This window comes from Drosophila elegans, unplaced genomic scaffold (genome assembly GCF_018152505.1).
Source record: "Drosophila elegans isolate 14027-0461.03 unplaced genomic scaffold, ASM1815250v1 contig_149, whole genome shotgun sequence".
Lineage (NCBI taxonomy): Eukaryota > Metazoa > Arthropoda > Insecta > Diptera > Drosophilidae > Drosophila > Drosophila elegans.
The window spans coordinates 13,718,206-13,746,173 of record NW_024545513.1 but is presented as its reverse complement, the minus strand read 5'-3'; the positions used below and the strand labels follow the sequence as shown (position 1 = coordinate 13,746,173).

The 27,968-nt window shown below is 39.3% G+C and overlaps 2 protein-coding genes across 3 annotated transcripts; one reads left to right on the top strand and one right to left on the bottom strand.

Annotated features, from left to right (window-relative positions):
• Window positions 1-994: 994 nt before the first annotated feature.
• Window positions 995-25,624, bottom strand: LOC108140888 (serine/threonine-protein phosphatase beta isoform). 2 transcript variants are annotated; one of them, XM_017263921.2, is made up of 6 exons: window positions 25,087-25,624; window positions 22,514-22,978; window positions 3,592-3,939; window positions 2,928-3,271; window positions 2,273-2,407; window positions 995-2,208 (listed from the first exon to the last, which is right to left on the bottom strand). In XM_017263921.2, the coding sequence occupies exons 1-6, from the start codon at window positions 25,136-25,138 to the stop codon at window positions 2,095-2,097; spliced, it is 1,458 nt and encodes a 485-aa protein (XP_017119410.1). In that variant the 5' UTR covers window positions 25,139-25,624; the 3' UTR covers window positions 995-2,094. The 2 variants fall into 2 exon arrangements, with proteins under 2 accessions (XP_017119410.1, XP_017119411.1); XM_017263922.2 differs by lacking the exon at window positions 22,514-22,978.
• Window positions 25,625-26,496: 872 nt separating this feature from the next.
• LOC108140884 (DNA replication complex GINS protein PSF3) lies at window positions 26,497-27,798 on the top strand. Its single transcript, XM_017263914.2, has 3 exons — window positions 26,497-26,685; window positions 26,760-27,154; window positions 27,212-27,798. The coding sequence occupies exons 1-3, from the start codon at window positions 26,592-26,594 to the stop codon at window positions 27,350-27,352; spliced, it is 630 nt and encodes a 209-aa protein (XP_017119403.1). The 5' UTR covers window positions 26,497-26,591; the 3' UTR covers window positions 27,353-27,798.
• Window positions 27,799-27,968: the final 170 nt, after the last annotated feature.

The window sequence follows — 27,968 nt, the reverse complement described above, 5'->3', positions numbered from 1 at the left end:
GTATATTTTGTTATTTTTATTTATTTATTTATATATATATATACATATACATATAAATCCTCGTATGTTTGCATGTGTGTGTGTATTTATGTGAAAACCTGTATGCGAATGCAGCTCACACCTCCACACACACAGGAAACTGATGCTGATAATTGGGTGATGCGTTTTCTAATGATCGGAAATAACAACAAATTGGAGGGTGAGAAAACAACAGCTCAAAGCTAAAAAGCTAAATCGCTCCACAGTTCCCATATTTATTTGTTTCATGCTTCTCTTGTTTGGTTTACTTCTAATGCAATAATTGACTTGTTTGCCACCCGAGTCCTATTTCGATGCATATAAATTTAAAAGCACAGTGTACAGTAAACATCAAACAATTCTAATTTCATTAAATCATAGAAAGTGTATTTTACTTTAAAATGTCCTGCTCAAATAAGTTGAAACCGTTTATAGAAATTAACAAAAGTATATTTACACTTTTGGCAAAAAACATTTTACTATTTTTAAATCAATTTAAATTCTTTTTTAATTAACCTTCACGGTCATTCCATAAATTGTCCATATAAACATGTTACTTATTGAAAATTAATGTTTATAGAATAGAATAAGGTTAGCAATACTCTATTAGATTAGCTGTGGTTACTTTAATTGTTACAAAATAAACGCAGTACTCGCCCTTCTAATTAGCTGTCATTAGCTGTATTTGTATATGTATATGATCTGTATATAACCATTTGTTAGTTTACACGTTCGTTATCGTTTGTGAATTTTTTATTTTGGGAGGCAAAAAAGGCACTATAATCTAATAAGTTACGACGATGAAAAAATTAGTTTCCTCTTTCGTTCCTTCTGTATATACTTATATATTTTCATACGTTTACTCATTCACTTATTCGGCTTTCTACATTCGTTATCCGATTCTTATTTATAAATTAAATATGCACAAAAATTGGTGTTTCAAGTACTCGAAGTAATGCTTTCAAAATTCGTTAAATTAAATATTTTGTATTTTGTATTTATTATTTTCGTTTTGTGTGTGAGGCAAGTTAAAGTTAGGTTGGTTTTCTCTAGGTAAAGTTTAGGCATTGAAAAACAAGCCCCAATTGTTAAATGCCCATTAACAGGTTAACAGTATTTTGCCACTTAAACTGAGTATAATGACAAAAATTAGTTGTTAGAGTTTAATTGTTTTGCATTTTATAAATGTAGTGTAAGCAATAAATTAATTAAACAATGACAAAAAGAACATATATATTTATATTTATAGATAAATAATAAATAAAATACACACACAGAGTTTAACTGTTTTAAGCTTAATACATATGTTTTTGTTTTGTTTCGTTTCGTTTCTTCTATTTTATCATTTGCTTTCTTGTTTTTTGATTTTCCTTAAGATTTTGTTAGACAAATTTGTAATGCGCACTTAGTTGATAGGAGGAGAACCAAAAATCGAACAACAGCTTCGAATTTTGTAAGCTCGGCGCACGGCCAAAAAGTAAAAGTAAAAGTAAAGGTAAATTGATAGCTAGTCCATGCGGTTTGTCCCACTGTGCCAACCCCAAAGAAGCCGCACAGTGGGCAGATACTTTTGCTTTTGCTTTCCTTTTGTTGTTTGTTGTTTTTTGTTTTTTGTTGTCGGTTTTAGGTTTGATTTCGCGTCTCTCTTGTAGTTATGAATATATAAGTATATTGTATATAGTTTACATTAATAAGCCTATATATAAATTCATTGCTTAACATCGCTGTACTTTTTTTAATTTATTTATTTATCTGCACGTTTCGGGGATGATTTGGAGGAAGGGAGAGTTATCATAATTGCCACTCAACAGATAATCTTCAAATGCAGGAATCAACGAGCAATGTGTTTACAGATAGTGACGGATACACATTAATGTTTATCTTCATACACTTCGATTTAGCTGGATTCGTTATCGTTAGCTCACACATTTAATTTATCATCTGCCCTACTGCCTACTGCCGCGCTCATTCTCTAACCCTTTATATTTATATGTATATATATGTGTGTATCTATGTAAAAGTTTATTTCTGTTGTTGTTTGTTGAACCTTTAAGGAAATGGAAGCGGATGGATATATTATTTCTTCTTGTTGGTCGCCAGCATTGGGGCGCTGCGCTGCGGTGTTGTCGGTCGCGACGAGTTCATGCCGCTGTACAGATACTTGGCCTTCTTCTCGGATGGTTTCAGGATCTGCAAGAGATGGGCGCCTTAAGCACATTTCACTGGACAGTGTGTGGGGGGTTGGGCATCTCACCTGGAATGAGCACATGAGCGTGTCGTCCACGGTCATCATGCCGCCGGCGTTGTCGAATTCCCCACAGTAGTTTGGCGCCGAGAACAATGTGACCAGTTGGCGACGCGCAAAGAACTCGTAACCATCCTCCACAACCTGTGAAAAGTACAAATCATTCGAAAATTAGGGTCATCTTTAAACAATTTCGTTTCGGAAAATCAACCAGTCTGAGTCCACCGAAATTCTTGTTATACTTGTTTTATACTCTTAAGATTTTTTTGCAGCCCAAATGCCATTTGCCATTCCTTTAATTTTTATCCCTTGTCAACTGTTTCCTTATCCTTATTATTTATTCAAGTTAAATAAGATAAAAAAAAAATAACTTTACAATTTTAAGTGCTATTTAATTGCGAGTTAAATGCGAGATTCTACATTTTTATATTTTAAAACAATTTACGAGTTTTTTTTTTATTTAATGAGCTAATACAAATCTTCCAATTATACAGTTTTTCAATTCTTTTTACTGCAAAGGCTAGCTTTTTAATTGAAATATTAAAAAACTGTGTATTGGATTTTAAATTTTTAAATGAACTAGGCAGTACAAATCAAATCAAATTGCATTTGTTTAAATTTTAGAGCGAGTTTCCATGTTTCTGCTTAGACTCATTTGACCCACCTGATGCGCACGGCAGATCAAGTCCAGCTCGTGCCGGTTCAAGAACTTCGAGACCACGTCCACGCCGAAGGTGAAGCTCACCCCGCGGTCGTTCTCGCCCCAGCCCTGGACGTCCTTGTCGGGATCGCTCCACAGCAGGTCGCACAGCAGCCCGGTGTCCGGCACATCCGTGGGCCGCATCAGCCGCCGGATCTGCTCCATGCCCTGAAGATCGGGACTGAGGCCGCCGTGGCAGCAGAAGATCTTCTCGTCAATGATCGCGGCCACAGGAAGACAGTTGAAGCAATCCGTGAAGGTCTTCCATAGTTTGACGTTGTATCGGCGCTTGCACTCATCGTAGAAGCCTGCAAATAGGATACTATATCAGTATTGGAACAATGGGTTCTGTTGGTAACTTGGATACCTTTTTGTTTTTTGAAATGATAAGTGTCCCGAAAAGTTATTCCATCACAAAAAGAATATATAACAATTTAAATTTGATTTATTTATTGGTAGACTGGAGTATTATTTATTATAAAAAAAAAATTAAATCCTTTTTAGTTTATAATAGTAAAACAATGATGAAACAAACAACCGCGAATTCTTTAGAAATTCCTAAAGAATTCGCGCATTTATTAAAACCAAAATTGTGCAAAAAGGTCTCACATTTTAGTTTCGAACTTACCGTAAATCCTGTTAATACTGGCGCACTCGTGATTGCCACGCAGCAAGAAGAAATTCTCCGGATATTTGATCTTGTAGGCCAGCAGCAGGCAGATGGTCTCCAGCGACTGCTTGCCCCGATCGACGTAGTCGCCAAGGAACAAGTAGTTGGCGGCCGGCGGGAAGCCGCCGTACTCGAATAGCCGCAACAGGTCTGTGTACTGGCCGTGGATGTCGCCGCAGATGATCAGCGGGGCCTCCAGCTCCAGCAGGATGGGCTGTTGCAAGAAGATCTCGCGCGACTTGAGGCACAAGCCACGCACCTCCGCCTCGGTCATCTGCACCTGTTTGCCCGTTCGGCAGCTGCGCACTGCAAGTGGACGTCGTGTTAGTGGACTCCACAGCTGAATGGATGTGGCAAATACATATGGCAACTAAAGAGCTTAGCCTACGTTTGACGTTCTAGCAAAACGGACCGATTCGTGGACGAAGAACGGTGGACGGTGGACAGACTAGCACGAACTATTGACGCAGACGCGAGGAGGAGACGAAACCACACAAATGGAGAATCAAGAGGAGGAGGAGGAGGAGGGTTCGGTTGGGTTTGGTTTGGTTTGGCGGGTCAAAACAATGCCACACGAAATGTTTGCATACTTTGTGGCGCTAGCGAAACTGCGTGCAGGCTATTATGAATTCTTTTTGCGCATATGCAGTTGCGCTCAAAACAATAGAAGCGGTGCGTATATATTTTCAATTTAGGTTTGTCAAAAGGTTCAACAAAGCAAAAAGCAATTAAATAAAAAATTTGGCATTCAATTGTATTGGGCCAAAATACAAATGGCTTTCAAAGAATCACAATAAGAAATTGGTTTTACTAAATCTGGCTGGGGAAACAAAAAGCATTATGGAAAGAATTGCATAAAATGGGTAACATGGGGTTTGCCAAAAAATATATTTCTTAATTTTTTTATAATTCCTAAAGCATACTCCAACAATTTCGGGCTTTGCAAGTTGTGTCCTTTATGTCATTGCATTTTTCTTAAAACTACTTGTTTGAAACCAGTCGATACTCTAACTCAGAAAGTTATAATTAATTAAAGTTATAATTAACATCACAATTATGAAGCCCACTTTTCCTTTGTGTTTTCAAAAAATAGGATCTATGCAGCGGAATTTTCAATATGTTTACATATTTCCTTACAATACTACCAACCTGCAACTACGACATACCAAATTGCTTAACCAAAAATTTAGTTGGTTTTAAAAAACAAAACAATGTCGAAAATATCTTGATTTTGGAAGGTGAAATCTCTTAAATAATTTCTTAATATTTAGGAACTATGATCTTTAAGATGAGCTCAACTTTTTTAAACAATTTTATCTGTGAATGCTTTTCAAGACTCAAGCCTGATCAAGTCTAAGGTCTGAAAACATAAATGTTATCATTCTCCAAATGCTATTTTTGTGGCCGCAGTCGTAGGTGTTTTACAATGGCGCAAGTTGAAACAGTGTGCCCCAACTTCCTGTTCTTGGGAATAATTGCAGGTTGTCATTACTAGAAGACCATGTCTCGAAGCCTTGGCCAACAAGTGGGCGTAGTCCCGCTGCCATATCGCCCCAACACCCCAAAACCACCACCCTCCACACCCACTATGTTGCAATTAATTTTGTGTGAAAAACGCTCTCCAGCCAGGGAAACGATGATAGTGCTATCCTTTATCCAGGGAATACAAGTAGGTCGTCCTCTGTCAGTGTCAGAGTGTGTGCGCGTGCACAAAAAATTTAATTAAATTTGGATAGAGCAAAATGCTGGGCCAGCGTTTGGCTCGAAAAACAGACAAGCCCAATCCCCATTCGTCCTTGCCTCGGAAGTTGTGAGCCAACTCTGGATCTGGATTTGGGTCGAGAGCAGGGGTTGCCCCAAAAACAATGGAGCACCATGTGGCCCAGTGAAGGGTATGCGGGTGTGGCAGTGGAAATGGGATTGGGATTGGGATTGGGATTGGGTTGGAAATGGAAATGGGAGTGGGCTTGGCCAAGTGGGTAGCTGGTCGCTTGTGGAACCGGCAACTGAAACTGACAAGCACACAAAGCCAATTCCCAAAACGTCAGCAATGCACTTTGCCGCAGCTGTGATTTCAGTAATGGTTAATTAAAGTAATCGCACATCGATATGGAAAGAGTGTCGGGGATTGTCTTTAATTTATTGCAGAAATGAGGAATGGATTTTAGCAGGCAAATTAAATTACTTTAAAAACATACATTTATAATTATTGTTCCACAATAAAAAGATTTTTGAAAGCTGTCTTAAAACAATAACGATATTTATATTATAGTTGTTAAACATCTGGTTTTAATTGCAAATATTAAACTGCATAAGTTGCATTTTCAGCTGTTAATACCTAGTTTAACGTAATAGCTGTAACCTATCAGATGCATAAAACCATTTTATTAAATTGTTTTCGTTCGTTATAATAAGTGTTAGATTACGTGATGAGGTTTTAGCCATTGGCAATGTAATGCAATCGCTGATAGCAGCAATTCACACATCAACACAAAACTGATAGCCAAAAGTGCTTGGGATTTAGATTAAGAATTAATAATACCGACTGTGAACGTGTCATAGTTGCATTCGTTCTTTTAAAATTGATACAATAACTTCAAAAAATATATAATGTTATATATATTTCAGATTTATTGCATAATTTAAAGACGAATTAACGAGAAGTAGATATTTAATCAAAAATTCAAATAAAGTTTGATGATATTATAATTACGGGGAAAAGTTTCAAGTTTAAAGAAGACATTTTTGGCCTTAAAAAATAAATATATATTTAATCAGAATCAACAGCTCTTAGGTTTTTGTAAGTTTTTGTTTTGAATTGAAATTCAATACTCTCAGTCCCAATCTATTTCAATTGTATTCCGTACCTATCAAACGCAGTCTTAAGATCACAGATTATTGTTTGCTTTCTCCGGAAGCCGTAAGTTTATTTAATGAAAACCGGAGCAAAGTTCTTCTGCGAACTTTTTGCACTCTGCTGCTGCAGCATGTGCTTAGTGTCAGCATTTTAGCATCGGCATGGACCCTGGGTGGAGTGGATGTGGTTGTGCAGCCGACGGAGGAGGAGTTAAATGCACTAAATTATGCAAGCCATGGGTTCATGCACTCGGAGAAGTGGAATCCGTTTAAGTTATGCAAGACTCCTTCCTGGCATGTCTGTGCCAAAGCTGTTGCATACTTTCAGGCACTGCGTTATGCAATCGCTGACCCAAACTTAATCACAGAAATACTTCCGGCGTGCATGAATTATTCGGCTTAAAAAAGGATACGCCCATTATAAAACTATATTTTACTAACAGTATCAAAACAAAAAATTAATTTGGTAAAATTTTCAGTTTACTATCACATTTCCAAATCTAATTAGATTAATAAAATATATAATAGTTTTAATAAAAATGGGTTCTAGCAAAACTAACTGCACATTTTGTCGATACTTTCAGTTCTTTTGTTATATTGTTGTATAAAATACAATATAAAAGTTTTCCTTAACAACTTTTATGTAATTTAATGTATTGTTTTGGGACAGAGACATTGAAAAATTGATTTGGCCGCATGGAATTCTGTGACCCAGCTGGTGATCACAGCTGTCATTTATGCTTCATATCTGTGCTGCTTTAAGCTCAACACTTTGACACACATATGGCACAAAAAAAATCAAAAAGGAAAAAAAAAAAGTGGAGGATGCAGATGGGATGTGGGCAGATACTCTTATATGGATGTATAGGGAAGCTCTTTATTTTTCATTTTTATGCAAATTTCCGCAATGTTCCACACTCCACACAAAACCCGACTGGCTGCCCACTTCCTCGCAGGCTGTCAGGCATTTGTCAGCATAAAGAAGACATCACGAAGGGGGCGGTGGTTGGGTGGTTTTTGGGCGGTGGTTGGGTGGTTTTTGGGCGGCGGTTGGGTGGTTTTTGGGCGGCGGTTGGGCGGCTCTGTTGGGTGGGCGAACGATGTAACATTATGCGTAAGCAAAAAAGACGCGCATGTTTGTTTATCATGCATTTTACATGAGGAGGCAGCACCGCAACGCAGGCATCAGGACATCGTACGTGCCGAATCCACTCCAAAGCCCAACCACATGGGAACTTCCTGCCTGTCTGCTGTCACATCTAACTGGTTCATCATGATTAACAAGTCTTAGCCCAGAGCTCCTCATTCCCTGGATGCGAACTACCATGGGTTTTGTTCGTTCATCATTCTTGTGTCGCGGACAAATTAAAAATGTAGGAATACAAATGAAAGAAGCTGCAACAGTTATATATATATATATATAAAGATAAGCCCGTTTCAATCAATGCGACGGAAATCACTGAGATATTCAAACTAGTTTTAAAATTGTGAAAAAGTAAAAAACCAATACATTTAAAGTCTAGAATTCCGGTGGATTTAATTCGAAAAATGACTTTTGGACACCTTTTAAAGAGATTTTAAAACCTGCATTTCGAAAGAGGACATTAATTTAAAAGTGCATACTTTTGGACACCTTTTAAAGAGATTTGGAAACCCACACCTACTTTTTATATTATTTTCATATAACTTTAGCAAGAAAGGCCCCATCCAACAATCTCATTCAAACATTTTATGATATTGGTAGTCCGTATCTCGTGATACCTGTTCCTAACTCACTCATTTCTGAGAGCGTACATCGCAAAACGGAATCCATCACGAGATTCACAATTTCCCGCAACGTGGAATTGCTCCACAGACATTTGATGGAGTCAAAGGAGCGTCTGCGTCAGACATTTTATGACCCGATTAACTCCCAGGAGGTGGGCAGTGGGTGGTGGGCGGTGGGTGGTGCGTGGTGGGCGGTGGGCTGTGGGCGTGGCCAAAGTGGGACAGCAGCTGGCAGAAGTTAAACACTCGCCGAAGGACTGAGCAGGAAACTTGGTAAGGAACGGCAGGAAGAGCTGAATGAAAATGTTAAGCCATTTAGATAGCAAAACTACCGAGATGAAAGTTTGTGGACATAGCGCAGGAGACGAAGTAAACACACGACAAACACTAGAGTAGATAAGGCGCAGGAAAAGTTTAGCAAAAGCAAATTAAGAACAGGGACCTTTTTTTCACCCAAAAATAAAGGCCATACTCTGAGGGAGAAAGTTGGAGAATGACTGCTTGGGCAGCATTGCAACATCAGAAAGGGTAAAAGGTTGCGTAAAACGCTCTGCTTCTCCGAAAATTCTCAGCAGCAGCTTAAGGCCGTATTAATAACAGTAGCTTCAGCACAAAATACACGAATTTCAAGACTGTAAAATTTAATTTCACATTTCCCATCAAGCTTAAATTGATTTCACACCGCAAATTGAACAGCAATCCAATCCCGTCACCTCCCATTTCTTCTCGACCCGTCAATTTTCAACCGCAGACGAATCCTTCTTCACTGCATACTGCATAAACCTTATTCTGGTTACAACAAATTTGTGCACAGTTAAGCTTACGAATTAACTAACAGTGCGGTCACTCAGCCTCTTTGCCCCCAAAACGCCCACAAAGATTACAGGTATGAATTGCGGGGGATACTTTCAAACACTGTACCAAAATGGATTAATTATTGAGCAAGACGAGAAGGTCGTTAAGCGCTAAGTTGTATGTGTTTTTACATATTTAAAAAACTGATCAGTATTAATTAACGGATGTGTGTTTTCAAATTGTAAACACAGAACAGAACAGATTCTTGAATAGCATGATAAATATAATGAATAACTTTTTTCACCAGTGTACTATTGCTGTGTGGGCGCTCTTTTGACGCTCTTCACTTCGTAATTGGACCACCCACCACCGGCGGCCCAACGACCTTTGACTTTAATGCCTGCCAAGCTGCATTTCCATGCCACTCCGGCCCATCAAATGATTGTTGCCCATTAGGTGCCACGCCCACTAGCACTAGCACTAGCACTACAACTGACACTATACCACCACCATGGCCTAGGTCGTCCTGCGTCCTTTGCGTGCTCAAGTTGAAATTCGAGCAAATGAAGCACAGATAACAACGTCTACAGCCACAAACAAACCATCGAATAATGAACGCCTTTGTGGGCCGTTGATTAGGGACGAGTGCACGAAAATTTCATTTCATTTGAAATTGGCGCCTTGAAAAGCAAAAACAACAGAAAGAACAAAAACCATTCATTTGCAAATCGGTAATTGTTTCCGTTTTGCATTGACCCACTTTGTTGGTCAGCAGAAAACGCTTACGATTACTCGAAATGCAAAAGTGAAGTAAACGTGATTTGCAGCCCATTAAATGCAAGATTTGCCTGACGATAATCTTTACTTAACCGATTCCCAAAAATTCCAAACCGGAAATCTCCCTTTAACCTGCCAACGTTGTTCGTGATTTGAAGTGATTAAAAAAAAAAAAACAAGGGAAAGAGAAAACCAGAAATTGGCGAAATAAACTTTCGTAAATACTTCCGTTTAACATTGACCCACTTGGTGGCACAGATTAGGTGGGTGAATGTCAGAAAGGGGGTTCTGGGTTGGGCCAAAACTAATTGGCCGACCAAAAGGCATGTTTTGTATGGTAAACGGCTAAACAAAATATACACATATCGCTGAAAAGGTGGACCAAAACCGGGCAGCACTCATTGGTTACCCAACCTGACCCCAGCTCAAAAACCTTTCCTCAACGCCACTAAACCCTACCCCAACCAAAGTCCCCATTTAAGCACATTAGCGCTGATTATAACGGCGTTTGCCGTTTACATCACACAGCAGCACAGCAGTTTTGAGGGTTGCTGACAAGCTCTGGTGCAAAGTTGAGCGGGGGCCCACATGGCGTATGCGTAATTTGTTCCAATAAATACTCAGGCCGCAACGAAGCGAGCAAGAGAATTACAAAAAATCCTGGAAATTGTTAAATGAAATTGAGCAGCAAGCTATGAAAACCAAAATTTAAACAAAGTGCGAATTGCGATCGAAAAGATGGCCAAATAGGGAACCGAGAGGGACGTGAAAAAGCAGGGAAATATAACCAAACATACCACAAATTTGTTTAATTTGTGCTGCACAAATGAACTTAGGCGCACGGAGAAGCAATAAAGTTCGTTTCCAATAACAAATACACACTTTGGTGAAAAAGTCCGTCAATGTTTACAAATCTTCATGCGCTATAATCAAATACTATTTTTAAATATAAAAGAGCAAATGATTTCGTAACACGATTGCCAATTTTAAATAACAAGCATTTCAGAAAAGTAACACAATTTTGACTATGCCCAAAGTTATCAATTAAAAACTTTATATAATTGACATCGATGAGAATGTCAATTAACTGAAGTCAAGGAATTACCCAATTCGATTACAATTCCGTTCAGCATATTTTAAGATCACCTCGAATTCGGAATTTTTATTTGCAATTATCAAACGCAATCATAATCATTAAATATTAACCGAATTCAATTTCCCGGAAATTTTTCGCTTATTTCGTAATTGCTGGCCATCTGGGGAAACTCACGCCACTTCAGCACACGGCTAAGAAATATAAAAAAGAGCACACGATGCTTTCTCGAACTCTGCCCTTTGACCCCTCCGCTTTTCGCTTTCCAACGCATTTCGTAGAAATCGTACAAATCGAATCAAATCAAATTTGTGCAGTTCTTTGGAGGAATTCACTGTGGCCATTGGAGCGATCTATTGTAGTTGTTTGTGCGTTGTTGCCTTGGCAAATGGGGATTGGCGAATGAGGAATGTCGAATTCGAAATGCACATGGAAAATGTTTCGTGTACAGTCGCGTGTGCTTTCTACTTCAGTGCGTACAACGTTGCGTATGCGCGCTATTTATAAAAATCAATTTCTGCCTTGGCAGCCAAAGCAGAGCAAAGAATCGCCCAAGGAACAGCAACAGCAGCAGAAGCAGCAGCAGCGACAACACTGACGTCCTGAATGGCAAACAAACAGAAAACAAACAGCGCTGCGAAATAAATAAATAACACTGTTTAAAACACGGTAAGAGCACCAGAATGGGCAAAACGTTGGCAAAACAACTGGCCTATAAAACTCAGCAGAGGTGAAGAAGGCCGAGCGATGTAGGAAGTTGCCTTGGCTAACTTTCCTTTGTTTGGTTTCATCCACGCAATAAATTCACCATCTGCAACCTCTTCAGTCGTCGCATTTTGACCATGTGGTTGGGAATTCGGTGAAGAAGCTAAATTATCTACTTAATGCGAATGATTTTATTTTTAAGTTCGTGAGAGAAACGTTCTGAACTCAAGTGACTTAGATGTTTTTATAAGGCTAACCAATTATAAATATGTTCATAATTTAAAGCATCATTAATAACAATAAACCATCATTTCTCATTCGATTCTTTTGCAATCACTAGAAACAGAGTAAGCAAGTTTCGATTAAAGATTAGGAAATTAAAAGTAATGTAACACAAAACAAATATGCTGCTCAACTAATCTATAAATTTATAATAAATCTATAAGCGTACAAATTGGCATAAAACCAAAAGAAAAGAACATATTTCTTTACTTTATAATACCCCCATCGATGTTGACCTAATAATTCATAATATTATTGAAATACACACGTAGCGATTTCGAATGATTACCATGGAAAAACATCTCCCCCTCGAAGCATAAAGTAGGCATCAGTTTTCCCTCCATTTCCTTTCTTATCTTGGCTCGTTTTCCCTTTTGCCTGCCCTCGAATTTTCCCCCGCGTGTCCCAAACGCAAGAAACAAACAATGACAATCTGAAAAACGAAAAAGAAGAAAAAGAAAAACGCGTGCAACAAAACCAACGACGAGAGCAAGGGAAGGCAGAAAGAATCTTATAAAATAAACATTTATTTTTAGCATATTTGCTGCCGCTGCTGCCGTTGCTTTGGTTTAATTTTTTCGACTGCCAGCCTGGCCTGGCCTGGTCTGGCCTGGCAAATTGGAAAATGGAAAACTCAAAAAAGCAAAAGGCAAGACGGCGGGTGAAAAGGGGACGGGCATGGTGCTCGGCCAGCCATTGAAAATGCCATATACACACTGACACTGGCACTCCCCTTCGCCCTTCGTCTTTCGCCAGAGTAGGATCGATTTTGTAAGAAGCTCCCTGCTTTTCCCCTTACTCACACTCACAGCACCTCGAACGCCGAGTGCCAAACAACCAACCCACCGAAGTTCCACCAACTGCACTCATTTGGCTTGGCTTTGACTGGTCGTCGTCGTCGTCGCCATCGCCATCGTCATCGTCGTCATCGCCTTTGGCTATTTATCGAGCGACATAACTGCAAAACTGAAACAAGCCCAGGGATGCCGGCGAAACGAGAGCAGCACCAACTTTGGATGATCGACGCCAGAAATGACCTATAAGATCAGCAGCAAACTTAGGGAACTATTCCTACACCCAAAAAAATAACTTACAGTTTATTTTTAATAAGTTAGTTTTAATCCAATACTATATTTTGATACTTTCGTGGTAATCATTTAAAACTCATCTTATTGAGAAATTCGTACCAATAGTAAGTACACAAAAAAAAAAATTTTTAAAGATTGTCTCAGAATATCAATTAATAAAAAATAATTATTAAAAAATATAACTTTTTCGCAATGATTGATAAATTACGAAACAAATAAGTAAAACTTTATTTTTCCAATATTGCTCTAAAGCTTACATAATTAAATTAACTAAAATTAAACTTATACCAACTTTTCTAGTGTAAATCATTCTGAATATCACACAGTTTTTCAGCTAAATTGGATGATGGATGAGGAATTAATGTCTTGCTTTTAATTCAGGAAAATAGCTCAATAGATTCGATACGAACGGAAGGGGGTTTTTCAAGGCGGAGATGCAGGCGGTGGCATTTACGTCGACGTATTGTTTCTATATCTGCGAGTGCAAATTCCATTTTATTTACTTGGGGCTTTTGCTTAATTAGCGCCTCGTTATGATTGTGTCGCAGACGCTGAGCGAACGAACGAAGGACAGGCGGTAGGCGGAAGCTATCCGCAGTTGTTGTTGCTACCCACCCGGTTCTCCATTACGCCCTAACCACCCGTGCCATCCACTAAAAAGCCACCGGGCACCACCAATTTTGCGGCTAGTTAATTTGTTATTATACCCTGAAGATGGTATCATACTTTTTGGTCATATGTTTGTGCAGCAGTTGACCTTCTAAAGTATATATGTAAACATCGAAAGAAAAAAAAATATAATTGTTCTGAAGAATCACTGACCCTCAAAGTGCAAGGGTATAGAATCTTCGGTTTGTCAAATTGAACTTTCTTTTCTTGTTTTTCCTTTGAGCGCTGTAAGCGTTTTTCCAACTTATCTTATCGCCAATAATTGGAAGAAGAAACACATGCGTATATCTCGGTCGACCTTAAAAATAGCCATTCCATTTTGACAACAATAAGAACTACAACAAGAAAAACGGCGACAACAACGAGTCAACGAGGAAGAACAAAGACAGCGGCGCGCATACATGGCGTATGAGTAATGAGCGTTTCTACATATTTGTTGGCCGTGGTTGAATTTCTTGTTCTTCGCACAATTCGGTTCCCTTGATTCAATTCCATTCAACTGAGGGTCGTCGATTAACCTAATTTACGCCTGCTTCTTGCCACACTTCCGCGGAGATGTTTTCCATGCTGTAATTTATGTAGTGTCACAAAAATATGGTAAAGAATGCCAAATTAATCAAACATGTTCACTCATATAACGGGCTTTTTACATGTAAACATTAAAGGCAATCTTGTCTTCAATTTGTTAAATCAGCTCGGTATTCATTGGTAACTTAACTATACTTTATGCACTCAATTTCATTTATAAATTAGTCTAAAAATAATTTAACAGTCCAGTCCAGTCCTGATCTCTACCTCTACGGAATTTACTCTAAACACAAGTATTACATAACATTACATTTAGCTTATCTTTGTATCGAATCATCCATTAAATTGCCGCCCCGCGAAGTGTTTACACAATTGGACTGGCAACCATCCCTTTGGGCCGTCACCCCTGCAGCAATTGTTTAAACATTTGCAATGCCTATTTGCTAATTAACAATCATAAGAAAAACATTGAAAGCAGCCACAAGAAAAGCCGCAACAAAAACAAGATACGCCCCAAAAACGCTGCCCAATTCCTTCGGTTCTGCTCGCAAGTTTTGTGGGTGCGGAGAAAACCATTATATACTTTTATTTAATTTACATTTTGCCTTGAAAATTGTTTTCGGTTTCAAGTTATTTACGGCTTGTTTGGCATTTGAACTGTGTCAGCTGACGTTGCGGAGTTTTTATTTCCAACACTCAAACTAGCGAAAAAAGACTATCAGACTATGTATAAATATTTGCTCTTAATAAAAACTATTCCAGTAGCAAAACAACATGCAGATTAAGGTCTAAAACATTATCTTTGGCAATGAGTCTGAGTTGCTGCATAATATTTCATAATATTTAAATCCCTTTTCCTTCTGTCTCATCCATTTAATGATGAAAATTGTCGACTGTCAGCCGTAAGCTTTCAATTACTAATTTACACTTTGTTATACCCTTTGCATCCTTCATTTTGTAACTTTGGCATGCACTTGTGTTTTTGTTTTGTTGTTCATTGAGTTGTCACTTTTTGTCACTTTTTAATTTTTCAACAACATTCGGAACAGTTGAGGTGAGTTGTGGGTGTCGACGGCATTGAAGCTTTTCAACGCAGGTCTTCCGCCCCTTTTTATTTCTAGTGCTGCCATCGCAAAAATTAATTGAATTTGAATGAGTTTTATTCGTTTAGTTGATTCGTAAAATGTTGTATTTACGGTCGTTGTGTATAAAAGGAATACCTTAAAAGCGATGTTGGAACCACTCTGCATTCATAAAAAATTGAAAAAGTGAAAATAAATATCTGACTATTGAATTCAAAATGTTATATTAAATAAATATATTAAAACATAGTATTCATTAAAATGCACATAAAATGGCATGATTAAATATTAACACCTTTTTATTAATGGGGGAAATATTAGATTTAAAATAAATTTGATCTAAATGCAATGTTCAACTCCGAAAACCGTCAAATGAAAAATAGTAATATTTTTTAATTTTTAAAATAACTAAAAACCGCAATGGTTGAGCACCAAAGCGAAAATTATTTAAATTGATTACAAAATACAAGAATTATCGTTTTTTATTTACCAGTGAAGGAGCTAACTGTTGACCACATTTAGCAATGACCGGAAAGAAACCCGAGACATATGCGTTTTGGCCATCATTTGTTTGAAACTCGTCTACGCCTTTTTAGGACCATTTAGGGTGTGTGCCTGGCTAAAGGTCAAGGCACTTGGCAAAATTATTACGACTTTTAGGGGCTCAAAAATGAGTCGAGGAATACCTTAAACTCTTTAGGCACACGTGCGCCCGTGTATATGTGGTAATGGGGTGGCAATAAGACGGTCACAAAGTTGAGCAATTGAGGTAAACTGGTGCAAAAACAACTTACAGCCGACAAGAAATGGAAACTTAATTAACTGATTGTAATATAAAAACAACTTGGCAGAGTGCACCTTTGCATAGATGCTTGGGATAAAGCTAGAATCCATTTCCTCTTTCATTAAACTAAATTGCTTCCTGATATCAACACATGAAGAAAAAAAGAAGTGAGTAATAAAGAAAAATGTTTACAAAATGGCGAATTGCACCTAGAGTGTTCGGCGGAAGACTAAATTGTATTTCTTTGTCAAAATATGGCCTAAAATCTTAAAGTTGTATACAGGAATATTAAATTTTTACAGAAATTTTCGGCAGAACTCTTTCCAAGTACAGAATCAGCTATATAAGTACTTTTGGAAAATATATAAATTAATATTAATCTATAAACTCTCATCTCTACGTATTTTTTTTGACCGTAAGGTATTTTTAATCCGCACTAATTAAGCAAAATCACACCTTTTTAGGAAAACAATTTTCTATTTGTGCGCTCTTTTAAAGATTTTTCTTTTTTACTTATCAGCAATAAGAGACAAATTGGTTTCTTTGAACAAGTTCCTTTGAGAAACTGCTCTCTAAGCAGCTTAAAGTGAATTTCCCCGAAGCGTGAGGACCCCATGCCCCCTGGTTTTCCTAGGAGACCCACAAGTCATGTTTTGTGCGGCACAGCAGCAGATTGCGACATTTTGGCCACTGCTCACCACTGACCCCCCGGACACCCTTAGGAACTGTTTCTGGGAGAAAACTTTGTTGATTTATATTTTCAGAGCTCCCTGGCTCATCAAAGTTGCACAAGGTGGGCGGCGGGGGGGTGAGACGTCGTGTAATGCCAATAGGCATTAAAATTGCATGCACACAAAAGTATGCAATGGACATGGCGCAAAGGAAAGGGGCCAAAGGGTTCAGAGAAATGTGCCAGCAATTATAGCAAATGCGAAAGCAACTTCCAAACTGTTAGCTCAATTATGAAATGGGTCAGTGGACAAAATTAACATGATAAACATATATATATAGCATATATATCAGATTTGAATTCGAGTTATTAGAAATCGTAGTAGTCCTTAGATAAACATACATCCAGAGAAAAATCATGGTAAATGAAATATTTGCTATTAAAATTAAATATTTTTGGTACTGATTGTGTTACACTATCATTTTTATTTTTAAGACTAAAAAAATATAGTTTTAAGTTTTAAAAAAATTGAAATCTTAAATTTTCCTATTGTATAAATCAATTAAATATGTTAATAATTACATTATCATGTTGTAGTTTATTTTAAGTAAGTTTATATTTTTAAAAAAACAATGTTACATTGAAATATATTAATGTTAAATTTTACTACGAGGTATAGGTACAATGTACATAATAAAATTTGAGTATTGTATAATCCTGAGCAAAATAAGGAAACAAAAGTTAGAGTTTTGATACAGCTCATAGTTACTGTGTTTTCCTACACATTCTGTTCACACATTGAGCAATAAATCCGAAACCCGAAATTATGCCATTGCCCGCCTTTCCTTTTTTCTTTATCCTGAAGCTCAAGGACCTCAAGCCCCTTAAACCCCCTTAAGTATGCAACAGCCATTTACAACTTCGTCGAGCCAAGATGACCGAACTATAAAAAACCAACTTGCAATGCTAAACAAGGGAAAAGGCGCCGCAAAATGGAAAGCAAAAATTAAGAAAAGAAAAAAGAAAAAAAAAACTAAGCCAAAAGGTCAAATGTATTATTAAGCTGCCAGTGTGTGTGTGGCTGTGTGTTGGGTGTGTTTCTCTAAAAGTAAACGAAAAAATTTTGTATTTTGTTATTTATTTTTTTTGGGTCAAATGGTCACCCCTTCTTTTCCACCTGCTTTCTGCCGTAATGACCTTCAAAATTTTGGCCAAGTATCCTGTTAAGCCCTCAAGTATCCTTTTAACCAAGACCCCCACACACACACACACGCACACACATCCACGTGTCATTAGATACAAACATTTTTTTTTGCGCCACTGGCGATTCGTTCTCCTTTTTTGCCCATTCTGCTGCTGTTGCCGCTCGTTTTTATTTGCCAAGTGCACGCAATGTGACAAAACGTGGGCGGCGGCAGGTGAAATGGGCCCCAGTGCTTAGGGTGCTGAACAGCGGACACGGTGGCTTTGGACCCTGGTGCGAATTATAGTGTTACATTATATAACGTGCTATATACGTCTGTTCGCACAGCAAAACAAAAATAGAACCAAATGTAAGGAAAGGGCGAAAGCGCGGCAACATCATAATTAAAACACTTGCAGTTGTGGTATTAACTGTAGCCGCTTACCGCTCACACCTCACTGACAGAAAATAGTGGTGCTGGGAATACTCATAACTCAATAAATTAAAAAAAAAAACAAATAAAAAAAATAAGTTCCTTTTCATCAGACGATTTACTATGTTTTAAAATTGCATTTTCTATGTTTATCACTATTGTAAATTGGATTGCTGCTGTGATTAGCATATATTCAGATTTATTTTTGATGGCAAATATTAATCATGTTTTGTTGTAAACTAAATATGTATATATAACATTGTATAAATTTTCTCTGATATTCCCTACTTTCCGCCAGGCCAACTTTTCAAAAATCGATTATTGATAATAAGACACTTTTAAACTAGATTTCATTAAAAAGAATTTAAGAAATCCCTTTATAAGAGATGAATTGTAATAGTATAACTTAATTGCCCATCCTAAGTTATAGACGAACACCTTAGGGAGAAGTGTGGATTTTGGTTGTGGCTTTACTGTGCTTAAGCATGCATGATGTGTTTTATTTTTGTGTAATTATGGAACTAACTTTTGATGTCTGCCCTTTTTGCCGTTCACACCCAATTTCCTCATATCTCTCGCTGCGCTCTAAAGCTATATTCGATTATGGATGCAGGCCAGGTTGTTTTGGTTGTTTTGGTTGTTTCGGTTGTTGCTTTGTTTGTTTGTGGCTTTCTGTTTCGTTGGTTTTTCATCCCGGTGTTTATGGCACTCGACTGGACTAGCGGTAAAAATAATTAAAAAGCCGGAGGGAGGAGAAAAAGAGATTTCGGCCACCATTAAAACGTAAAAAAAACGTTCAGATACTTGAAATTTGAAAGAATCATGAAGTGTCTTCGGTTAGGAATGTAGATATATAACATAGATAGTGCTGGCATATTTTTATTACAGCTACATACACACAACTATTTAACTAAAGCTCAACGAAACTTATGCATTTAAAAGATTTGTAATCTTTTCTTTTTGTAATAAACTCATGCATACAAATGGTCGAACAGGTCAAAGGTCATGTTAACTGACAATATCGTCGAAACCGGGTAGGTATTTATCGATCCACTCTCGTTTGTATTTGCGTCAAAGAAAAAGCTTGTGCCAGATTGCAATTGAAGCAGCTCTCATTACCCACTATCCATCGCCCAAATCATGGCACGCCTCCCATATCTCAGTACCCCACCCCCCACCACCACCCACCGCATGTGCCAAAAGCCGATGGCGAAAGCTAATCAAAAACCACTTAAATGAAAACGGAGGCATTAGTGAGCCTCCCCACCGATCGCCCAATCCAATACCAACGGCCCTTTGCTAACAGAATAACAGAATCACCGAGCACGCAATGCCAGTTATCGCCAGTTTTTGCTTTTGGGCCCTATTCCATCCACTATTCCACTATTGCCAGCTCTTCTGCTTTGCCGGATTTGAATTCTCTTCACTATTATTATTATTATGCCTCGCTGATTGACTCAAGTGAAGGTTATGACATTCAAATTATTATATTTTCAATAAACGTCGCGCGCTAATCAAACAAACTTGAAGAGATTCCTTTTCTCAAATAAAAATAAATAACAATACCAACAACTGGATACCCACGTTATCTTAACAAATTCTTATTTTGAATAGTACAACACAAATACTATTCATTACAAAATTAAATATAGAAATGTAGAATCAACAGAGATGAAATTGCTAACACATTACGGTTAAAACCAGTTGGGAACTATACTGTCGCAAGAGAGGCCAATCGTTATACCTATATATCATATTTGCGTTAACTATGAATAGTTTATACATTTGTTATCAAACTAATGATGTCGTTGTCATTAGGAGTGATTTGAGTTTTAAATTTTAATACACATTTAATTATTGAACTCGTGTGTAGGCCTCGCAAACTCAAGACACCTTATTGTTATGCACGAGACTACAGGGCATGTAATCGCACAACGACAAGAGCGATGACAGCGCTGGCATGCGAGAGCATTTCTAAGGACTTTTTGGCGACATCGACGACACACGACGAAAGTCTTAGATGGGGGCGGAGAATCTGCCAACTCAATTATACAAATATTATACAAACATTAGAAATGTATCAAAATAACGAAGGATATTTGTCAGGGCACGAAACGAACGGAACCCTTGGAGAGGCCACCAGCCACCAGCCACCAGCCACCATTACACGACGACTGTCACTGGGACAAGGATGACTCGGCACTGACTTTTCCGTTGGAGCAGCGGAGCACACCGAGCCTTGGCACCAAACACGTGCGAAATGGGCGAAAAATGGGACAACAGGCCAATCAATAACACAGTGCAGCATATAAGAACGGTGGATGGCAATCATTCACGGGGGTTAAGGTTTTCCCTTCAGTTGGCTTGGGGTTAAGGCTCCTGGCATGATAATTGCGATATTCGGAAGGTAACTTGTTGCTCTGCACTCTAGAGTTTCTAAGCATTTGAAAAAACTTTTTTATTGCCACTGGGTTTAAGTTCATAGAACTTAAATTATCTAAAATAACTGGGGAAACTGAATAAAACCCAAGGGTTGTTTCCTGGTTTAAGGTTTAAGGTTTTCAACTCATTGGTTGGTAGTGTAAGTTTTGTAATTGATTCATTAGAACCTGGTTGACAACTATATTTTTATCAGGAATTTAAATAGTAATTTGTATAGCTCAATTCTTGATGGGTATCGGTAGAAAGGACCAGTTTTAAGAATGAGCAAAATTCGGTAACCGTCACGTTACCGAAATAGAATGATTTTTGCATTGCCGGTTTGTAACCCTTGCACGTTTTCACTACGTTCCCTGAGTTTGTACATTAACTATTTGCGCACTCAGCACCAATCAATTTTTATATAGTTTATGATTATTGTTTATCACCCCCAACCAAAGCGCTGCAGTTGTTTGTAATGTCGCGTGTCACATTCAACGAGATTTTTTTTTTTTTGGACAACAATTGCCCCAAAATCCCCATGCCTTCCCCAATTTGCAACCCTTTTCTGCACTTTTCTCTGTTTCATTTATATAATTTGTTTCGCATTACATTTGACGATGGTGGTTTTTTAGTTGTGTGAAAACAATTAGATGAATGCGATTTGGATTGTGGCTTTTACGGGGAATTGTGTAGGTGTTTTAGATTGATTACATAACACACAAATAAACACATAGATAGTTTTGTAAAGTACGATATGTACCTAATTGGGGCAGGCGGTGTTGGTCAAGCGTTGGCACTGACATTGCGATTGCAGTTCCGGGAAAGTAAACAGACACCGCACACCAAATCATAAATATTATTAAATTCTTGACCATTTAATCGTTTTTAATTATATGTATTTTGGGTGATCGAAACAAAACGAAATCTGTGTTTACTGTATTGGAAAGCCTGAAGATTATTCTAAACAAAAAGTAATTTGCGTTATCGATCATAAAAAATATATATCTTGAAAACTTAGATGCAATACTTAAAGAGATTACTCCTACTCTTTTAATCATTACTTGAATTTGGCACAAAATCTTTCTTACCAATATTAACTTAATTTCTTAGAAAGTGTATCGTCCTAATAAATTTATGTGAGGTCATTAATAAGAATTTAAGTAGAATTCAACTTGTAAATGGTATTTTCCCACCGATTCAGTGTAACTTTCTGAGAATTAATCATAAAGCCGACTTGTCAATGGGCTTTGTTCTGTGAATGCTTAATGATGAATTGATTGATGGAATTGCACAAATGCCGTAGCAGATAAAAGCCAATTTTTGTCAGTGGAGTGTTGCCAGGATTGTGCTGATTGAGTGGATGTGTATTCGCTCATTGGTTCGGAATTGCATCCCTTTGTGCTTTCCAAGCTTTTAGCCGTGTGAAAAGCGAGTGAGCTGGCCGTGAATTGATAAGTGTGGATTGGATTGCATCGATTGGGATTGGATTGGATTGGCGGATGGAGAAACAAGCGCCAGGGGTCCTTTTTCAGTGACGTGGAAACGGGGGAGACGACAGCACGCTACTTGGAGGGAGTATGAGTCATGGTCGTGGCTGGGGGTGGGGTTTTGGGGGGTGGGAACACCCGATTTCTGGTGTTGTTTACATTGCACTGGAGTGGAATGATATATGATGATGATCATCGACATCAACATCAACATCAACATCAAAATCAACAGTGATCAAGGTTACTTTAGGTGGTAGTACCAAACTCGGCGACGAAAAAATCGCGCAATTTCAATCTGGATTTCTTGGGCTCCTCGCGCGGATGATGGACGGTGATCTGGTCGCCGTCGGCTGATATCAATGTCTCGCTGGGCGGCGATATCGAGTACTGTTGCAGCAGTCGGCGCTGCTGTTCGGTGAGCTCTTCCAGCGGATCGTAACTGGCCCCACACCCAGTCTCAGTTCCGGTCCCAGTTCCGGTCCCAGATCCTGAACCCGATCCCGATCCCGATCCCGATCCCGATACCGATCCGTATCCGGATCCAAAAGAGGCCGCCAACGCCGAGTAACTGCTGCTGATTGTGGGCGATGATGCGGAAACGGCGGCTGCGGCGGCTGCCGCTGAAGCGGTGGCCACGGCGGCGGCCGCTCCGCCGGCTGCGGCCAATTGTTGAGCGATTAGCAGCTTCTGGGCGTGCTCTTCGGCCTCTTTTTGCTTTTTAAAGTCTTTCGATGGATACACACATATAGAATATCTATATATATATATAGATTTAAAACGAAAATAAAACTGGGCGGGGAAGGGAAACTTAAACCAAAACCAAAACAAAAACAAAAGCACATAAATAAAACACACAATAGAAAATAGGAAAAGCGAGAGCGAAAATGCCATCCTTCTCGGAAAAGCGAGGAACACGACAGTACGGCAAAGTGCCCTAAAATTCAATTTCAATTTGCAATTTGACAAATGAAATTTTTCTCTGCCGCTGCCGCTGCTGCTGCTGCTGCTTTTACCACTGCCGTTGACAGAGGCTGATGACGCTTCGTAGATCAAAATTAATGACATTTTTTGGGGGACGAAAAACGGGCCCGCAGTGCCATGACCTAGCCCACTCGATGACCTTGACAAATGGTGGGTCTACCACGACCATCTATCCCAATCTCCCCCTTATTGTCATCTGAGAGCAGTACACTACACACACAGTTGTAATTCTGTATACAGAACATCTACCAACAACTATATTTTTCAGTTATTATTTTTCACAATAATTTTTATTTAAATAAACCACAGTTATCACTCAATCAATTACAACTTTAGAAGTTTGTTTGAATATGAATTGGTAAAAAAAAACATTTTTATTTAAAAATGGCTATTATCAATTCTCAATCCTAACAAAATTTTTTAAAATAATGGTGAATAAGTTTAAATTTAGAAAACTCTGATAAATATATTTGCTTCTACTTTTCAGTTATCACTGTAGTTGGGTCGTCATCTTGTCGTACAAAAAAAATGAAAGGGAAAACGAAAAGCAGAATCAGGCGAGGGAAAGAGAGAAACTCGTTGCGGAAACGGACAGAACCGAAAATCGCAATGTTCAAATGCAATTTCCCCGTCGGCCAAAGCCAAAACCCCCACCCCCCCTTAACCCCCACGAAAGCTCCCGGTCTGCCGCATCTTCGACATTGGCTGACACTTGCAAAACGAGACAAGCGCTAAGCGGCTTTAGCAACCCTCGCACACACTAGTAGTTGTGGGCAGCAGGGAAACTGAAATCGAAGCGGAGGGACGGTGCAAAAATGTAAACTATTTAACGCTCTTACGCTTTGCAGGAAGGTTGCATGATGACGACGATGACACAACCCCTGCCACGCTTTCTAAGCCCCCCACGGTAGATATCGGCTATAGCAGACCCCATTGCATCAGTATTATTTGACACCTAAGCACAGTGGATGCGAGTCAAACATTTTTCACTATATATCAGATAATCAATTTGATTTTAGAGGCAGTAGTCTGATTTGATCGATAGCTTTACAAAAATAGTTTTATTTATGAAATATTCAGTGCTATTTTATGCTTTAATAAACCGATGTTTACTGTCTTCCTGATTCGCCGTCACTAAACAAAATAAACAAATCATAACATATGTTAAATTTCATCGTAGGGATCGAAAAAAAATTGGTATTTAACAGCCAAAAATATCTCGACCGATATTCACTGTACCACTAGCGATGGTCGCGTGACACGATCGTGTGTGTTGTCTCCCTGGAACGGTCAGTGGGTCCCCTTTGCAGCTAATCTCCTTATCGAAAACTCATGTGATTTCACTCCTGCACCGGCAATTTCTTGGCTATTTTTTTTAATCACACCCGCGTTTATCAGCTCGATGACGTCATGGGCGTTCGATATAGATATATAATTATTCAGCCAAAAATCATTGGGAAACCGGCGGCGAAAGGGAGATAGCACCACAAACAGCTCGATCACTGTTAGCGTTATGTAAACGCTAATGAGCGTAACAGTATGTCGATGTTGTTGTTGTTGTTGTTGTTTTTCGAGAGGAGCAATGAAAATCAATTAAAACTAATTGATTCAAGAGTCAAATTCAAACATTTGCAGCAGCGGCGGCGGAGAAAGGGGGTTCAACAGAGTAAAAACTACGTTCATTTAAGCGAACAATGTGCAATAATTAGAAAATGCAATCGCTTACACACACTCATACACAAACACACCGATAAACTGGGTTATAAATTAAAATGGGGGTAAGGACAGGGGCGTGGACGAAGGGGGGTGGGACTGGGAGGGAAAATCCAAAGGGGGATCAAAGTGTACTTACTCTCCAGCAGCCGCTGTATCAAACTGTCCACATTCAGATCGAAATCGCCCATTTTGCAGCAGCTAAATTGTTCTTGGCCGCGTTTTGTTGTTGTGGCCAGCTGTTCCAAAATTCCGATTGGAATTTTTGGCGCAACAACTACACGCACACACGCACGCACACAGCGACGCCCGATATACTTAAATACTTTATAGTAAACAACAATTTTAGTTACCAACTGTTGTTTTCGTTTCTTTTTTTTTCTAATATTTTTTCTTATTTGCCGCAAAAGGCAATTTCACTTTTTTATCTTTTTCGGTGGGCCGCTCTAGTTCACTGAATGTTGCACACGAGGAGGCAAAAAACAGAAAAAAATACGCACGGCCGCTCGACTTTCGGGATTCGGAGTCGATCGCAGATCGGTCAGAACAGAGAATAATGGGGACTGAGAAATCGGCTTAACTGAGAATTTATAAACCACCGTAATTTCTATTCTGGTTTTTTCTCCGCCAATAACAAAACTTGTCAGACTCGCCAGCTAGCTGAGTGTGACCGTTCGCTGGAGGGCTGGAAAAGTTTGGAAACATATCGATAGGCGGCCGATAGGCACGTTTAAACCAGTGCTCAGCAACGCGACACTGATATGTCAAAGTGCGTTGTGTCAAGCGCGTGACATTTAAACTTTTTGCTTGTCACTTACCTGAAAATTATTCAACGATTCAGTCGTCCTGCATATTTTTGTGCTCGATTTACTTCTGAAATCACTCGACTAATTCCTTGTTATTTTCTAAATTCCAACCGATACCCTCAAGCTTAACGAGATGCTAGCAGAGAACGCTTTTGTGGTTTTTATTGTCGCAAACAAGGAACAACTCCTATTGGCCTTGCTTCTCGTCTTGATATCCGGCTTGATGACGTTCTGCGAATTGGATACTGCAATCGCAGAGTACTTGGTCCAACTGCTTAACCTTGAATGGGAAGGACGCACATGGAGCCATTTTACTGCGATCCTTGCTGCTGTATTGGCCCTTCTTCTGGTTCTCGGAGCTTTAATTCTTCAACGGCGATTCCGCATCTACAACACCAACCGCTTGGCCTAAGGATACACCACAGGATTGGGACACTAGCTTGGCGGAGGGGCGAAATGATCAGACAACATTGTTATACCGGCGAGCTTTCAAAAATCAAAATTTGATGATTTTTGAAAAGTCAACAAATATTCCATGGGCAACAAATAGAAAAAATATGTTAATTTATTTACACAAACATTGTTGGTATACACACATACTATTTATAAGTGTATTAAAAATGTTGTCTGATTAACAACTTTCGAAAACGTTTTTTATATATATTATATTTTGGTAATTCCGTATAATTATAATCCGCCGCTTTCGAGCACTAGCATATGCGGATTCGGTATTTTTGCCACCCTCGCATTTCGTCCGCTGATTCTGCAGCCCTGGCAACCGCGCAAAAATGAACGACTCGAGTTTACAATCCATAGAGATAACAGTTTAGCCGCCGGAATGAACTATTTCCCGAACTACTACTCCATCGAGGACATCTTCGTGACCCAGGAGAAGGTGGAGTGCCGGGTGAACACGAAGCTGCAGCGGATGGGTGAGTGACATGCGAGGAGTAGTGCTTTTTTTTTTTTGGGTGCCCACTTAATGCAAATCCCCGGTGGCTTGCAGGCTTTCTGGACTCCGGCGCCGATACGGATGATTTGGAGCCCGGGCGCACGGTCAACCTGCCGCTCTGGTACATCAAGGAGCTGAAGGTGAACAACGCCTACTTCACCGTCTCCGTGCCGGAGATCTACCGCAACGTGCACAAGGCCGTCTGCGAGGCGGAGACCACCCACATCGAGCTGGGGCGCCTGCATCCGTACTTCTATGAGTTCGGCCGCTACCTGACGCCCTACGATCGCAACCACGTCATCGGGCGCATCATCTTTGAGACGCTGCGACAGCGGGTGCGCCACTTGCTGGACATCTCCAAGAGCGACGGCCAGGCGGCCAAGGCGGAGCACCGGCTGGACAACATAGAGGCCAAGCTCCATGAGGCGGGTGTGCGCACCAACAGCCAGGTGGGCAAATGAACATCTGGAATTGCAACCTTACTACACAAGTTCGCTCATTTACAGTACATCGAATGGCTGCAGATGACGGGCAACAAGATCCGGACATCGGTGCTGGTCGAGGAGCACCAGAAGAAGCGGCGGCGGGCGGATCGCAGCGATGACGAGGGCGAGGTCCTGCCCAATAGCAAGCGGGCCACCTTATGATCCATCCCGGCATCCGGAAAACTAGTAAACTACTCCAGGCAGATGTCTTGGAACTGTAGCAACTTTATTTCGTCCATTCTTTTGGTGGCCACATGGCAGCCGCCATACCTCTCAAAAATACACTTCATCTACGCACACGGCTACGTCCGTTTGTACAGTTTAAAAGTACAATGGGATCGCATACATCTACACATAACTAAGCCTCCGATCTGGAGCTGCCGGTCTTAAACTACTCTCCTTGGAGCTGCCGGTCCAGTTCGCGCGCTTTCCATATGGACTTGGCAATAAGCCAAACAAACTCGCATCCTTATGCGACATTGCGCCACATTATTACATATAAATAGTTAACTACATATATAATTATAATCTTGTAAGCTCAATTAAAATTTGATTTTGTGCTAGTTTCACATACATTTCACAAATAAACATTCACCAATGTCAGCATACATAGGTAGTAGTTCGTTAAAAGCAACCAATAGGACTTATATATTTCAGGGACCGTAATGCGTATACATTTTCTAGCCTTTGGGCTGTGTTTTCAGAAGAGTTTTGGAAGAGTTCTCAACGGAAATGTCATTTTTAGACTTGGTTAACTAAACAAACTAATGTATTCGTT